We start from the raw sequence: 18,034 nt of genomic DNA on the forward strand, positions 1-18,034 counted from the left end.
AAACACCACATCACTGTTATATCTCATCCATTTTATCTATCAGCCCTCTCTTGCCTATTTTCACAGGCCCTAAGTACTTCTCAAGTCCGCTGTCAGTCCTCGCTTTGTTGTTCCTCAAAGATCTTTGGTGCGCAGAATCAATTTAGGATAAGAGTTCTCTAACACTCGTTGATGGGCACAGAAAAGATGGTCGGACAAGTATAGTTCAAAGCCGACAAGCAGTGTCTGGATACACATTAAAGCTTATTCAGTGCTTTTTGCGTTACCTTGCCGTAGGACACAAAGAGAGGGAGATATATTCATGACTAGAATTAGAAATGGGGGATAGAGGCAGTACTGTATGGCCTGCGTGCAAATCCATGACTTGTAAGCATTAATAGAATTTAGTTACGCTAGCACGCTTTCATTTTATGCTTTTAAACCAGGAAACACATACATTTTGATTCATTACCATACATGTGCTTTTGGTGGTCATACCTTGGCCAAAATGACAACAATCCTCATATTTTGATTGTAAGCACTGCAAGTCGGAACAGTAAAATTGGTATAGTCTGAGCAATTGGCCTAACTAAAAAGTAGCATAGTGGAATTCATTCATGTGTCTTTGCAAAATAGTTGACGCTGCAAGCATTTCAACAATAAAGAATGTAGGGTCAGTTGCAGTATTACCAGCTCTCTAAAAGGAGGGAAGAAGCCTGATGTCCTGATTTTGCACTCAAAGCAAATGAATATTGCTACTGAATAGAAAATAGTTGTACCCACATCCTTGGCAAGTGAGTCTATTTTACAAATGTGGCCCACCAGGTATACGGCAGACATACATACAGGACGACTTGGTCACTTTGTGTTTGGAGGGAGGCACAGTTGCTGTGTTGTGCCTGTCTGATGTCTAGTGTTGGCTCAGGTCCAAATTAGCACACTTCCTGGGGACTACAACAGCTGCCAATACTGCTGCCCATAGGGGCATGTGATATGTTTCAGCAAAGCACAAGGCCACACATCAATCTTTTCACATTGTGTTGACGTCCCAAAGCACGTCTCCCCTACGGGCCACTATTGTTTGGCATATCACAGCTACAAATGATAGCGGAAAGGCATTTGCTAATTTGTTGGCCAGTAAAGAATGAATGAAAGAAAAATAATGCAATAGGTTGATTGATAGATTTTTTTAGACTGATGGCTTTATGTTTTGAAAATGTTAGATCAACTGACTGGTACGAGTCCTGCAATGAACTGGTGACCTGTATTTTTTTTTTTTTTTACTATTCCCCGTGCATGCTGGAAAATGGGCTCCATGATCTTGATTAGGTATAGAAAATTGGTGGAAAACAGACCAAGGAAAAAAAATATAAGATCAATACTGTTTGACAAAGTTTGATTGCACTGACCAACCAGAGTTGTATACAGTAGCTGCTGTGTCTATAATACATATGATTGCAATGTATTGTATCAAGTGGCTAGGATGCACACTTATGCACCATCTGTAAGATAATTAACCATTCATGCATCTATATAATGCTCAACCACATTCTGTAAAAAGATTTAAAAACACGTTTCCCCGGAAAAGCATTTTCTCTGCCTGTGATTCTTCTCAGTCACTGGAGTCTGCTGTCTATCCTCACACGCATTAGGCACAAAGGCAGGAAACATTCTTGATAGGTCAGTCCATCACAGAGCTAACATAGAAACACAACTCATTGTAAATGCGCACTATAAATAACTTCAACATGTCCCCAAGAGTCCATTTCTTTTCAGTTTGATGTTAATACACAATATAGAGCAAGACAACTGTGAAAATGTGGCAACGTTTTTGGCTACAGTCATGTGCCATTTCAATTTGCACATGTCCAACTTTCTATATTTATAACATTAAATTTAATGAACAGTGTCTTCAGTTGACAGGGGCAAATTCATTCATTCAATTCTACTTGGTTAAGCAGATACATTTTTGAAATGCAATACTTCCTGAAATTTCAATTTAAAGACAACTTCTGACAGTAACATGTCACTGAATTTGTAGCTGCAACTAGAATTTAGGTTGCTCCTACTTACGATGAATACGTTCAACCAAATAAATATTCTATTTTGAGCATATTTGATGCAGAGGAAATAAAAATTAGAAAACACCTCAGTCTCACCATCTCTTTTTACACATTGTGAAGAGAGTAGGGAGTTCTGGCAGCAATTCTGACGTCACTATTAAGGTGTGTGTTGGCCAAATTGTGCAAATGTCAAATCTATTAGGCGTCTCCTCTGACATCTTCATATTATTATGGAAATGTTTTATTTTTAAAGTGGAGTAATTGCAGGTGAGTAGGTACACCTGCACCACATTCCCCAGAAAGAACACCAAACCACGATTCCTTTCCAACAGATATGGAGTACGCTTCACTTTGGATCAGAGCTCAGTGAGTCAGGAGGATATTTCTAGGTCAGTGAAACAGACAAGTAGTAGTATACAGTTCAGATGTACTGTAGATCTCATCCATCTCTCAGAGATGGAAAGAGTGTGTAATGGTTTATTTAGCTAGGTTATCTGTTTGCTCATTGAAGCAATCCTGTCCCTGTTTCATGTTTTATTCATGACCAACATGCTAATGGTAAATGTTTAATTGTTATAAATGAGGAATTCAAAATGAAATCTATCTATAGCCAGTAGAAACCATTAAACTGAGGAAACACTGTTCATCAAAATCAGCTCTTGCATACATTCAGTATGTGTATTTCCTGTAGTGTGAAGAGTGTTTTTGTGCTGTATGAAATGCTTTTATCAGGGCAAGGTTTTTAAGGGAAGTGTCATGAAGTGGGCATGTTTTTTTGAAAAAGAGCCTGCTTGAATATGTGGCCTATAAAAAGGGAAAGACTCACCCTTTGTACTGAAATGTCAAAATTCATGATGCCTAACAAACGTGTTCAATGTTTTTTTTTCCATAAAACATTTGAAGAGCTGATTTTGATGTTAATACTTGCAATGTAAGTATTGCACTTGCAATACATCCCACTTGCTAGCAGTCTTTGCTGGAGCATTGCTGCGCTCCTTGGTGCTTTACCACCATGTGTAGATTAGTGGAATAGTGTGAAACCTTCAGTGTATCGCATAATGTGTGCATGTGCGTTAGTATCCATGTGCATGTTCACAACAAAAAATTAAATGGTGGTCATAAACAAACAGCCTTTGAACCAACCATTAATGAATCTAAATATTTCTGTGAACGTAATGAACTCATTTAACTTGTTTATAGTTTGTAGTTCTCTATCTGTAATTTATATGAGCCTGTGATTGAGTAACTGGTGACTTGAATTTTCCGAGATTTTGCCACTAGGTATTAAAACTTCTGTGTAGGGTCTTCTGTGTAGACAGCTTTTTATCTGTGTTTTAGTGTCACGACTTCTACAACTGTAGATTAGATTCATAGAGAGATGAAGAATTCCATAGTTGACAAGGTAAACCCTTAGTATGTTCAAACAAACCACTGGGCTGGATTAATGAAACTTGTTAACCTCTGCTGCTAAAACCTCACACTGACAAAACTCCCTACTAAAACATTGAACCACTAGATGGTGACATTGATCCATTAAAACGCAGTGATCCTCCCTCATCTCTTTTTTCAGAATGATCTGTTAGTACTACTTTCAAATAGAGTTGAGCTTTTAGATAAATTGTAAGAGTTAAAACCAGATTAGAGTTAGTGGTGTCTGTCAGGCTGACTGTCTCCCTTTATTGCTCTGTTTCTAGGTGGCCTAGACTTCAGAATCATTGTTAAAAGCACATAGACAACCTATAATTACCATTTTGAGCTCACATCTTAATCCATCCAGGTAGTGTCACAAATATACAATGAAATGAAAAATGTGTATACTTGATATGATTATGTAAAATGTCTGTCTTTCAGTGAAAGTCTATGAACTTTAGCAGAAACTTGTAATGCACCTGCACACAGAAATCCAGTCGAAATATTATTTACCTGGTTTAATAAAGTAGGAAAAGCTAACAGCTTAATTAAGAAGATGACTGATTATGGGAATCAAGCTGACATTAAGGATGTAGATTAGAATATGAGAACATTATCGTAGCATTTTCCCTGCAAGAATATAACTTTCTGTCATCACATCCCATACTATTATTGTATTTTTCCAATTAAATTGTCACATTAGAATATATCTCTGTTGATGTGTCAAACCAGTGGTGTTTCAAAATTCCACTTGGTATGATTAGAGGCTAGCATGTCTCAGTCAAAAAAAAAAATGGAAAAAGATTTAAATGGAATCAGATAGAATAAAAAACAACAAAATTGCACCCCGATACAAACATTACCATAACTCTTCCATTTTCCTGACATGTCCATCATGAACAAACTCCCTCTTTCTTATATTTTCTCTTGTGTCTTTGCAAATATGTGTGTGTGATGCATTGCGTGATACCCTGTGGAATAGACATGCAGAGCTTTTGATTCTGACTGTGGCAGGGCAGTCTCAGTGGAATACATTCCATCACCTCTGTGTCTGAAAAAAAAAAAAGAGTCTGCTCGAGCAAACCAGGGGGACTATTTTCCCCTCTCCTTCCCACTTCTTTTCTTTCAATTTTCATTTTGCTTTGTCATATTACTCCTCACTGAGCTGGAGTCTGTTGATTTAGTTCTCTCCTCTCCTAATAAGAGAGCACACACAGACGTTTGTGTGTGTTTGTGTGTGTGTACATGCACAGACAAAGACACAATCCCTTCTCCTAATCCCTCCTGCTTTGAACAAAGCCTCTATCACATCTGACAGAGTGGATCTTTATACAGCCTCTCTTTGCAGTCTATGGAGATAGTAGTGAGATGACTTGACTTCCCTATGAGCTTTCTAGCTTTCTACAGCAGTAGGAGGAGTGACTGGGGAATATGCTGCTGCCTGTGGGCGTAATGCTTCAATGTGGATCTGACTCTATTCCTCCAACATTCTGCAGTTTAGTTATTCATTTCCCTGCTCCCCTTTTGCTTGCATTTTGACTTTGCCAACTGTGGTCATATATTTATTCTCGTGAAATGGATTGGGAATTACTTATATTTTGACAATTTGCCAAATCATTTTTTTTTATACATCATTCACACTTAGACAGTTAGACAAATCCTCAATTGGAAGCTGCCCAGAACCATTTTCTCCTGCTCTAGAACTACAACACTGTAAAAAACACAAGTCTCAGCCATGTCAGGAAAGAGAGAAATGGAACCTAAGATTTTCATTAGCGTACAGCAATGAGACACTAGACGTTGGACCGACTATCAAAGCATCCAGAGTAAATGAAGCACGCCTGTTACTGGTGGAGTCATGCAGCTCTGCGGCATGTGATGAGACAGTCAGCCCTCTCTTCCACACACATACACAATTTCATACTGTATGTCACATGTGACATGCTTCTGTCAAGTTTAGGAGCACATGTTGAAAGGCAGAAATAGAACAAATAACTTTGATTCCACATTTCTGGATTCAGAAAAGGAAATATGGTTCCAGTTTAGTAATTTATGTATGCTTACATCTACAACTGCAAACTGCTGTACATCAGCAGGCCGCTCTGCGCTGTTTGCCATGCTGCCTAAATCTTGCACTGTCCAAAGTACTGAACATATATGTGTCCACACAAGACTTCATAGACCGTTCTGCTGAAATTGGATCTCACAGTCCCTTCAAACGTGTCAAATTTAAACATCAAACAAGAGAAAGCTGTTCCAGCTAAAATTAACCTACGTTTTAGATGGAGGTATTGTTACATAACACTGAATCTTGTCAGGGGAGGATATCTGTATATTGGATAAGTGTACTAGAAGTCATGCTTTCTTAAAGAGTAAACATATGTTTACTGCATGTCTCGGTGCTCTACTGTTGATTATCTAGAACAGAGAATGAATGAGTTTAAAGATATTGGTAAAAGATAATCAGCTGTGAACCCACAACACAGTAATGTTACTCTGAGGCTAGAAAGCCAGTCATTATCTTATCCTCTCTTTGACTGATCTACTGGCAACTTTCCTTGCCACATTTCAAGACAACAGCAGGGAAAAACAATAGTTTACTCTGTTTTGTATTCCTGCCGCGTCTTCCCACAGTTGTCTCTCTTGCTGTCAGCATCTTCTGTCAAGGGATGTTTTATTCCAATCACAATCTCAATCTTTAACTATTGAACTAATGTACTAGGGTACATTTTGAAAATTTTTGACCAATCTGCAGTCTGTTTTGTTACTGTAAAATTCAATTTAGCACTCATTATGTTGCATTTATCTAAAAAATGTAATAATTTCAAGGGTACAATTTATATCCAGTTGATGTGGTATCCTTACTGTAACTCAATCAATGTGACATTTCCTCCTATATTGATAGACAGTATTTTGGCATTAAATACTAAATTGTTTTTCTTCCAAAGTATGTTCATTGCTCAAACCTCATAAATTATTACAGGCTGTATTGGGAATAATTGAATACTACATTTAAGATGGACCAAAATTCACATAAAACTTTATTAAATAACTTTTGGATGTTAAACGACGTCAGTTACATTCCGGCCATTGCCAACTGAGTTGCTACAAAGCTAATTAAGACTATCTGCTCCACACTCTCTTTGTATTTTTTAGTTCTATGTTCAGAAACTGCTGTTGTCCAATGACTTTCGTTACTCTTCTTAACAGTCCATCATGTTTGTTTTTTTAATCCTTCACGTCCTCCTTGGCTACCAGCAACTGAGTTAAGGAGGGTTCCCCCAACCCTGCGTGGTGCGCTGGGTCACAGGCAACCCTGTGACACGGAAGGCTTGTATCATGTGGACTCGCTGACAATTTTGTTGTCATTACTTACAATTCCCCATGGAGGCGACAGAAACTACGCACTGTAGCTGTAAGATAACACAGATTTTAAATGCTATGGACATCATAATATGTGGAACCTTTTCACAATACTTGAACCCCAATCAGGGATACAATACAACACAGAGAATTGTCTTACTCTTCGTTAAAGTATTTTGCTTTTTCTTACACTAGATGGGGCTATGACAAAACATATCAGGGAACATGCCCCCTTTTATTTTTACCTTGTTCAAGCTGATTCACCTAATAATGTTTTGCATGTTTAGCCTATCAAAGGAAAATTGTGCATGCGTGACGTAAGTAACATATTGCAAAGTATGCCAGATTTCGTAGCTTTTAGTTTTATTCACTATTCATGCAGCTAAGGGTCTGATTTTTAATGTTGTGCACTGCATTGCTGCACAATGATTACATAACCTACATCACTTTTGACAATGAACCAAGTGGACAAGATGGTCACTGTGATGGATTATCTATCTTTAGCAAGCTTCAAGTCTTAATTCTCCTGACACGGGCCACTTTTAAAGAGGACAACCTGAGGGGGGGGAGGAAAATCATTTCAGTTCTAGAAGGCTGGCTTTTATGGTCTAATGACATCTATCAAAAAGGCTCCCTGTGGCATGAAATAGGGAAAATTCAAAGTGATAACAAGAGGAGTGACACAGGTCAGTCATTGCCTGTAGCAGTTGTGGTAGGTAGCAGAACAAAGAGATGGGAGAGCACTGTATTTTAAAAACATGAGAGGACAAAACTGGATGTGCGATTGGTTTAGGATGTGGTTTGGCAGGGACACGGCAGCAGGCTTGTGCAGGGAGATGTTGAGTGGGAGCAACTAAAAACGTTAATGCTGCCATTTTCACTTGGCAAACCACAAGGCCAAGAAGACACATATATGCACATTGTGTTCAAAGGACAACAGATTCAAGTTTTCTTCTACTCTCCCCAGCATTGGTCCTTGCTGACGGACCTTACAAAGCAGGAATTCCATAACCATTTTGCATTTCAACTATTTGATGTACTTTCTTTTCCAGACATGCAATGCTAGTGTAATTAAATATGCTCGAATCCATCAATACAAATTGTAGACAGCCAGTAGTGATCAAAAAAAATGATAGCACCCGGACAAAGGAGTGATTGCACAGCCACTTCTTAAAGAAAGTGTTAGCCTTATCCTTCCACACACATTCAGTTGACACAAGGGATCAGGCTGCAAACTACAGGGAAGCCAAGGAGAGCTTAGCTCCTCTTGAGAAGTCATGAGCTACCTTGAAACATGATGGATTTCTATTTTTCTGTATATTTATCAACATGGATCATGATTAAACTTAGGCTATAAGTGATACATGATTCATGCTTGAGGTCTGTTTTATCACTAATTCACTTTAATAAAGATACCGGCATGCCTGCTATCCCTGCCATCACCATCAAAGCTGGCAGTGCAACATCAAGAACTTCACTGTGCAGAGTATACTGTGCCCTGCTTTAGTTGGCTGTATTGTATCATACAGTGATGCTTGGTTTTGATCCCTGTGTGGAAGTTTTATGTGGTCATGAACTGATTATCACATATCAGATGCACTGACATAAAGGCGTACATGCTTTCAGCTATGAGTGTTCCTTTGAGAGTCAAAGTCAGACTCTCTTGCATGCACTCGTATATTTTATTTTACTAATTTTTAGGGCTAAAACAGCAAAGCGGTAGAACACTTCTATGTTTGTTTGTTTTAGTTATTATCATTATTTGTGTTCAGACGCGCCGGCTTAAATTCCTGTAAGCTAGAATGAAACATGAAACTTGGGGGAATAACTGACAATGGTGTGCATGTGCTTCTGTAGAAATAAGAACCCAATTGGCCACATGGTAGCGCTGTAATTAAGGCTTCAAATTACAAACTTTTAATAGCCACGCCCCCCACACCATAAGTCCGAATGACTGGAAATTTCTCACACAGGTGCAGCTTAATGTGTTCTACAAAAAGCCTCAAGGATCGTCAAGGTCTGCCAGGAAAATCTTTCCGCCATTTTGAATCTTTTTTAAAACACATTTTTGAGATCTCTTCTTACACCGTAGCTATGATTGCCAACAAATTTTCCGTGAATCATCAATTGATCAAACTTATTAAAAGTTGTAAAACGCATGCCCATATCTCAAATAGTTTTTCAAGTTATTGACCAATGAACTTTAAAAGGGGCGTGGCTCTAGACATAAATTAACACAAACCATCACAAAAACTCACAGGGTATGTACAGGTAAGTACCTGTGTTAATTTATGTCTAGAGCCACGCCCCTTCTACATAATGACCTCACATATGTACTGCATGTCTCCTTCAAATTTACCACTAGGGGGTGCTTTAAATGCACAATAACTGGACGTGGAGTGACACAAATCAAGGTTTGAGCATGGAATCACTGCTTGCGGCTTTCTCAGCAATTATTTTTGTGTTGGTCATCTCTAAAAATCACACTGAATTGAAAATAAATGTTTTTGACAAATCAGTTGTAGGCTTTTCAAACGAAGTGCACTATTTGTCCAATTGTTACAAGCTTGCAGCATATGTGTTACGGGGGTATGAGGATTGGACCCAAATGCAGTGAGGAGGAGGCAGGCAGGAGTAGGAACACAAATAGTTTTATTGTCCAAAACACAACGTAAGCCTCGATGGAACGAATATCCAAAGTCCAAGGAGGAAAAGGAAAACACCCAAAAGATCCAAAAACAAACAACAACCAGGATCAGGGAACAGGAACAAAATCGGAACGCTGCAACAAGGTGGCGTAAGACGGGTGAACAACCAGAATGATCCGACAAGAGACAAAGGAAACACTGGGGTTAAATACAAGAGGTAACGAGGTAATGGGGAACAGGTGAGACGTCAGGTGGGTCACATTAGGGCGGGGCAGGACAATCAGACAGACAAAGTAAAGCTAGACAAAACAAGACAAGACAGGAAGCCGACTACCACAATAAAGCAGGAGCATAAACACACACAGGAAAACATAAGACAGAATCTATGACACCAGACTAGGGAGAAAACCGGGACGACAACACAGGGAAGGCAAAACCGGAAAATAACCCCAAACAAAAACCCCAACCCACAACAATATGTCTTATAACGACGTTGGACCACATGTGTGAACCTACTTTGAAGTTGCTTTTGAGAAAAAAAAGTTTGAACCCACCAATCGCCCCTTGCAGTTACATTTTAATTTTATATACGGTTTATATTTTAATTTTTTTCATTTATTTCTATCCTTGTTTTATTATTAATTATTCTTTGGTTTCACACTGTGTGCTTTAATTCTGTTTTTCTGTACCGAATAGTTTACGTATACAGATCAATAGCAACTTTTCTTTTACCATTCTAAAAAAAAAAATGAGTGCTGACTTTACTAATTCACTGTCTGTACAATAATCTGTAGCCTTGAAAAATTATCTTAAAAACATTTAAAAAATCTTAGATCCTCTTGTGAAAAACTCTGGTATGGTACAATTGGGGCAAATAATAACAGTATTTTAGTTTAATATTGATGGCACTAATTTGTTTAAATTGTAGCATTTCTATATTGTTTTAATGTCTGAAAGCCAGCTCAAAGTCTTCACAGTCTGTCCCACCATTCTTTAAAAGGGTCTGTGAAATGTAGCTATCTTGATCATCTTGAATGTAAATAACAAATGGCTCTCTTTTATATTAAAATACTAATGCTTCACTGTGCTTGTTACAACTTGGATGTGTGTGTGTGTGTTTGAGAAAGAGAGTCAGTTGATGTCTGAAAATGTTTGCATATGTGAATGCGTGTTTACGCAGTGTGTGATGTATTTCATTAAATTTGCTCCGGCAGGCTTTTGCTCTCTATAAGGACATGCTCTCAGACAGCCTGTGTGGTAACATAAGAATATGTAAAAAACAACAACAGTGTGTTTAACATGTTTTACCTATATGCCTTTGCACTGTTAAAGCATGTTCATGGAGGTAACCTTGGGTTTTGGCAGGATGTGTTCACTTCCTGTCAGTATATTTTTCTTTCATCTACAGGAAACATGTACAGGGGTCTCTGTCTAGAGCACTTCTTGTAGTTGTTGGCTTGCAGTCTGCTAGCCGACCTCCTGTGTTTGACAGAACTGTGAGTGGTAGAAAAGCAAGCACATTAGCAATAGCTACTTTCTTGTCAAACAGCACTTTTACAATAGGCACCAACGCACTTTTCCTCTTTGGTTCCCCTAGAAGTTGGAAGAGTTATTATCCATTACCGTTGCAATTACCATTATTCTATGTCTCATTCGAACGGTGTGAACTACTGAAACAATTTTAGAAACATTATTTTAAGGTACAAAAGAATCTTTGGTGTTGGATCAACATTGAAATCAATCAATATCAATAAATAAGGTCTCGGTTGTATCACTGTGTTGCAAAGTGGGATTAAATTATTGACAAAACAATGCCATGGGGCAAAAAAAAAAAAGTTGTATTACGTGTACTAATTAAACTCTCCTTCAAACTTCCAGCCATCTCCCCTGTAAATCTTTTTTTATGTTTGACTCCGCTGTTAATAAGATACTTTATGCACAATGGGGACTATGAACCAGCCCAATACTGGTTTTATTATGTTGTGATGACAAAGAAAGTGTGATCCAACATGGCAGAATAGGAAAATAAAAACAAATGCCCGAGGTCTAGAGTTGCCTGGCAACATCTTCCCACCTTTGTATGAGTTGGCCTTCATCAGATAGCAAGGTAGACATTAAGAAACACTCCTGCATAAAAGTTGGTTGTGAGAGACATGAACAAGAGAAGGAGAAAAGGAACTGGTAAAGAATAATGTGCTATGATTTGGGGTGACAAACTTTGACAATCGGGTTTGGTCATACAACACTAAGCCGTGTCTACATCTTCTTGCCAGTTTTCATTCGTCTGACTGGACACCATCCTCCGGCATTCTTGTACCCTTGTGTTGGGCCCTTGGTTACCAGCCTCTAAAGGTCAATTGTTAAAAATAGAGGATGAGTTCCTCATCCAACTATAGGTTGTTCTTGTTACCAATTGTGCCAATCCAGCCCTAAAACCACTCTCTGTTCTCCTGCCTTTTATATAGAGGATCAGGATGAGTCTCCAAGGAGTCCCATACATAGATAAATAAAATGGTAAATACAGCAGGATGAGCTCAGCTACAAACAGAAGCTAGAAGCCTCCCTTGCTTCTGGCAACTCCAACAAGGCATGGAAAAGAATAAAAACATGACCTCCCTTCCACACAAGGGCGGGTGGAAAGCCCTCCTTTACCCTGAATGACAATGATGATGGAAAGGAAATGACAAACCAACTTAATTCATTCTTCTGCCATTTTGAGAGCAGCGTGAATGCTGAGGCTTTTACCTTGACTGCACTTCCTTCTAGCATAAACATAGAAGAGCCCAGAAGTACTCCAATTACTTAAAGGATATAATATTAACAAAAGCCCTGACCATATTGGAGGATATATATATATATATATATATATATATATATATATATATATATATATATATATATATATATATATATATATATATATATGTGTGTGTGTGTGTGTGTGTGTGTGTGTATATGTGTATATATATATATATATACTTATATATATATGTGTATATATGAACAGTTTGCTGAACTTGCTGAACAGTTTCAGTTCACTGAACTGAATTGCAAGTCATTATTTATTTGGCAAATAATGTTTCCATCAGCGTTTATAGCATAAGCCGTATATCAATCAGGATAAAATCCAATGAGACCGAACATATTTTCTTTGAGTTGATTTTCATGATATTGAATTTTACTGTTTACGTAAAACAATTTTCATTCAATATCACTTAATTTGGATAAAAATGTGTGGATTTAAACATAGCTTCTGTTTGCATCTTGATTTACTTGTTAACGAACAGCTACAGTTGATATGAGCATATACACTCTGTCAGTACTGCCCTGTTTTACATTCCTACAGACACACACATTCCCACTGGGTGTCCAGCATAGTCAATGATTCCACAGTTTCTACATTTTGTGCAAACCCATAGGGGCCATTAAAAGTGGTCAGCTTCCTTGTTCAACGGCACCTTAGTGGTGGTCAATGACAGATGAATGTCGTTCATTCACTTTGTGTACCAACATCTTTCCCAGCAGTCTAGAAAATCAAAACAGTGGCTTTCAGGTTATGAACTCAGCTTTGGCTTTCAAGCTGCCACTGCTGATTTACAGTAATTATATTATTTAAAGTCAGGAACTCTGTACCATTAGGCTTATAGTATTTAGATTATGTTTATATTACAGTTATGTAGGTCTGGGGCTGTATTCACAAAACAACCTAAAGTAGTCCTAAAAGTAGCTATTAAATGTACAAAAACTAATAATACATGAATATTGTTTCATGTCAATCACTGAATTAACTGGTAAAATAGGTGCTATGATTTACCCCATCAAATCCTTTTATCTCTGTCTTTCTCTTGATTTTGTCTTCCCTTCTTTTCTATTGACTATATTTTATTTCAAATTCATTGGCGCAGTGTGGTAAAGTATTTGGAAAGATGATTATTCTTAGTTTGAACTTTCAGTTTCCTATTGAGAGAGTAGATTAGGCGAGCCTCCCCAGGCAATTATGTGACACCACTAATGCGGCAAAAGAGAACAGCACTGTTCTTTCTGGAAAAAGAATTAGAAAAGTTTATGGATGGCCAGGATAATTTGGCATGTCCCCACATACATTACATAAAACTGGATGGCAGAATGTCAGTTTCCAAGGCAACTGTGGTTTTGTGTCTTTGCTCTCATTCTCATCTGTCAGTGTTCTCAGTACACTTGGCAGTATTTTTTGTCAATCAAGGTCTCGGTGTGTTTGTAAGCTTTAGTAATGGTTGGTTCAGTGTAGACTAGAAAAGGCTGTGATTGTATTAATGCTGCTTACTATCTTGTTTGTTACAACTGTGTCCCTCTCTTTGCCACTGTGAATTATAGAGATTTGAAGAAAGTAACTATTCAGTAATCCCGTACAAAGTTCACAAGAGTTCACTGAAAACTGTGTCATGTTTAAGTGAGTAGTTAATTTTTACATCACTTTTTAGTGTAAACCAAATTGGTTACATATTCAAGTTTACAATACAGTGACGTTCATTTTTTCTGCACACCCACACATTTTCAGAACACCAATTGTACTTTATCTACTTGCAAACATTGAATACAGCCTCCTTTAAACTTCTGATGAAAGTAAAAAATGTGAATAGTTGACAAATGTTTGCACCTATCAGAACAACTGAACCAGTTTGATTGGCTTGGTTATCATCAAAGTCTGTATTTTTAGTAAGCCATCAGCGCAGGTAGGCCTACTCTGAGTTCACGTGTCCAGGGTTCTTTCCCCCTACCAGCTGCATTGTAAACAGAAAGATATGGTAGAAGATGCTATTAGATACTACTCTCACAGACCACTCATAAAGCAAACAATGGAAATTATCTTCTCTCCCCTTGTTAAGGAAAAACTCAGGAGCAGCACAACTCATTTCACATACGTGAAAAAGTGTTGGGAGACATTAATTGATTCAATAGAAGCATTTAATTAACACTCAATTGAGGAAAGAATTTCGACAGGTAGTACAGTTTAACCACAATGTGTTATTGTGTTGTGCCGTCCCAACTCTCTGAAGTTTCTGTCTTCCTGAAGGTGTATTTAAACTCATGCTGGATGCGTTAAGTTTAGCTGAACCTTCAATGTAAACAAAGATTTGGCAGGCGCCTAAAACATAGAAGCCTAGTTCAGCCTATCTCTCTCTCTCTGGGAAATATGCAAAAGTGTGGCAGGCCCACTAACCTCCAAAAGGAGACAGTCCTGAAACCAAACATTCCCTAATCATGCAGCTGCCTGGAATCCTCCTCCGATGATTAAGGGGCTTATGATGTTTTTGTTGAGTTCCCCACAGTGTGACTTGTGCAGCTGTATCCAAATGCTGGTTATTGTGGCTGTTGATGTTTGGATCTTACTTTGGTCTGAATCCATCTGGCCAAAGGACTACAATGGAAAATTAGCTGGCTGGCTAACACTGGCACATTTACATTAATGTTCATTAATGTGTGTTGTTCTTTATAAAAACTAAATGAAGAAAAAGAAAAGAAAAGAAAGAGAAGATTCCATGAATCTATGGACGCACAAAGTTTAAGTACTCTTGAGGTTATGTTGGACACTGATCTGAATGTGTTACTGCTGGGGCACATCTCAATTCATATAGCATGAGTCTGTAATATGGAAATTCCACCACACCCCTCATAATTGTCAGACAGTGTAAAATAATTCCTATAATGTAAGCTAATTCCCATCTGCTGTCTAGTCTAAAATGTTTTATATGAATTCCTCTTTGTAATTGCAGTTATGCATCTGGATTTCTCACCATGCACTTTGTTTCTTCGTTTTGATGTGAGAAATACATGTTTGATGAATCTTTTTGTTAGAAAAAGTGCTTTGAGGTCCCATCCCATGGCCAATATCATAGATTTTTCACCTACTTCCTCATTGGATGGCCATGGTTATTGTACTGGTTAACATGTTCATACTTTTATTATTTTCAACTCTCACATCACAGTGTTTGCAAACCAGAGTAAAATTATGTGGAAAGTGTCATGGCCAGAAGTGGCTGGCTTTGTGAGTGACGTTTAAGAAATCCTTGGTTAAAACCTTAAAATGTGTTTTTTAATCCAGTTCATGTTTCCACATCTTATGCAACTACAGCTGCAAGTGAATTAGGGATCAGAGTAAAACACAGTTTCATGATGCTTAACGTTTGTGGACTTCTGCTTTTTTAAACATGTTTAAGGCTTCACATTTCAATATTAAAATGATAATAAGCCAAAACAGCATCAACACACAACTGTCCTGAAAAGTGAAAATACCTAATTACTTAATTGTTGTTAATATTTCAGAATAATTGTAATTTTATGAACCAATGACTTCTTGAACAGCTGCTAAACAATGCATTTGCTAAGCATCATGTACTTGTGGAAGAATTATTTGTTATTACATCTCTAATGAACTGTTTAAGTAGTTTTCTCAGGTTTTTAATGTGAAGTGAGGGCTCCAATTATCTTTTAAATGATTTGTCTTCTTTAAATGCATGATGTCATGTTGCAAGAGCCCATCCCAAAGTCCAACTGGTGCACTTTTCACCAGGTCATTCTCAGGCACAGTTATAATCACCCATAGCTAATTAAGGAGCTTATGATGTTTTTGTTGAGTTCCTCACAGTGTGACTTGTGCAGCTGTATCCAAATGCTACTGATTGTGCCTGCTGATGTTTGTATCTTACGTTCCCTGCACAAAGACCCCTCAGGCAATAAGGGCTATGATGTGTCATGAAGATAAAGGCTAGGGTTGACATTATGAGGATGTGGTGTGTGCGTGCTTTAGCTCGAGGGTTTAAATCCTCTTCAGAGTGACTCACTACCCTGTTTGGACTCCCAAGTCCTATGTTTTTTGATTGTAGACATGCATTATTATTTTTAGTTGATATTTCTTCACTGCGCTGATACTAACATTAGAAAAATAGATACAGCAATAATTTGTCTTAAGTGGTTCCCATCAATTGCACTTAACATGCATTGGAAATAAGGGTCCATCTCCAAGGAGGAAAGAGAGGGGAGGAGTTAGTGAAGGACAGTAGTGGAGTAAAAATGGCTAGGTGGAGCTGCGATGCTCTTAACAGCATAATGCTAATGAGGAGGATTATTATGTTCCCCCCTCAGGCAGTGGAGGCAGACAGAGTGGGTGTGGGCGCAAGTGTGTTTCACTTATGGCTGTGTCATTTCTGTCCAAGGCTGTTTGTGTGCATGACAAAAGCAGAAAAGAGAAACCTAACCTTTGAAAAGTGATACTTTTTTGTTGCTTTGACATCTTTGGTGCTTTATTAGGTACTCATCCCTATTTATGAAAATAGCTTGCTCCTCTAGCCTTCAGAGTCATGTAAACAAAGGTGTAAAAAGTACACAGAATGGTTTAAGAGCCCATAGTGTGTGTTCAAAGGTCAGCGGCAAATGTGTTCATGGGTTGTAGAAACATTTGCATCCACAAACACAAACTCATAATTATCTGTGCTCTTTATTTCCCTTCCTCCCTACGCACACACCCTCTCTACAACCCCCTCCAGTCATCCTCTCCTTTCTCCTCCAATCCCCCTTCTCCCTCGCTCAGCAGCAGCCAGTGGTATGTTCCACTCGTCTTTGCTTCTCTCTCTCTTTCTCTCTCTACTGTCAGCCTCAGCAGTCTCCACACCACAGCTAGACACTGGTGCAGCGCAGATCCATTCCTACATACATGTACGTGTGTGTGTGTGTGTGTGTGAATGGGAACGGTCACTATTTAAGTGTGCGAGCTGATTTGGAAGAGAATGTGTGTGTAAGCCTTTCTGGAGCATCTTTTGTATGGAGGAGCATGTGTATAGAGTGAGAGACAGCGTGAGGATGCGTGGTGGGCAGGCGTTGTGATCGGTGGAGTTTTCAGTGTACTATCATCGTGCTGTCTGCCTCCCACTCCCTTCCATTTGGTCATCTTTTTGGGCAAAATCATCCGGCTGGGATGTCCACCTCGCCTGGTGCAACAGACAGGAGCCAAAGGAACTCTTGTGAGTCACTTTTTTTCTTTTGTAATTGGAAGTGGTGATGTGTGTGTGTGTGTGTGTGTTTGTGTGTGTGTGTGTGTGCGTGTGGTACAGTATGCCGAATGTATGTGTGGTATTGGAATGTGAAGTTGGTGTGACAACAGAAGGGTGGGAATGAAGATGCCAGCAGTTTAATTGTGCAACAGTTTATATAATGGAAGATGATATCTACAGTAGTGAAAGTAAAGGTGGATAATGCACGCTTTGTTGTGTGTGCATACTTGTACATGGAAAGAGAACTTGATGAGGTGTGCAATGTGTGTGAGGCATTCCTGAGTGGTCTGTTATAGTGTGAGACCAGCTGTATCTTTTCAGTAAGATAAAAAGACCAGGTGACTTGCTGATGTCATTAACTACTGTCAAACTGATGTGTATTTGTTCCCCCCCCCCTCCCCCTCCCCCTGTTAATACTGCACAGTCTGTGTTTGGTTTAAGCGTGACCAAAAGCCGTATGTTTCTGTTAATCCAAAGTTATAATTGAATAAGAGGGACAACAATGAAATACTGTTGTGTGTGTGTGTGTGTGTGTGTGTGTTCA

General features: G+C 38.5%; 1 protein-coding gene across 2 annotated transcripts in view; it reads left to right on the forward strand.

Moving 5' to 3' along the window:
* The first annotated feature begins 17,067 nt into the window (after nt 1–17,067).
* The window catches only part of dtnbp1b (dystrobrevin binding protein 1b), a 33,183-nt gene continuing 32,216 nt past the window's right edge, over nt 17,068–18,034 (forward strand). For both annotated transcript variants that reach the window (XM_034892996.1, XM_034892998.1), the window contains exon 1: nt 17,068–17,460. In XM_034892996.1, the coding sequence (XP_034748887.1) occupies nt 17,415–17,460 (46 nt within the window). In that variant the 5' untranslated portion in view covers nt 17,068–17,414. The remainder of the gene's footprint in view (nt 17,461–18,034) is intronic.

This window comes from Etheostoma cragini, chromosome 14, assembly GCF_013103735.1.
Source record: "Etheostoma cragini isolate CJK2018 chromosome 14, CSU_Ecrag_1.0, whole genome shotgun sequence".
NCBI lineage: Eukaryota > Metazoa > Chordata > Actinopteri > Perciformes > Percidae > Etheostoma > Etheostoma cragini.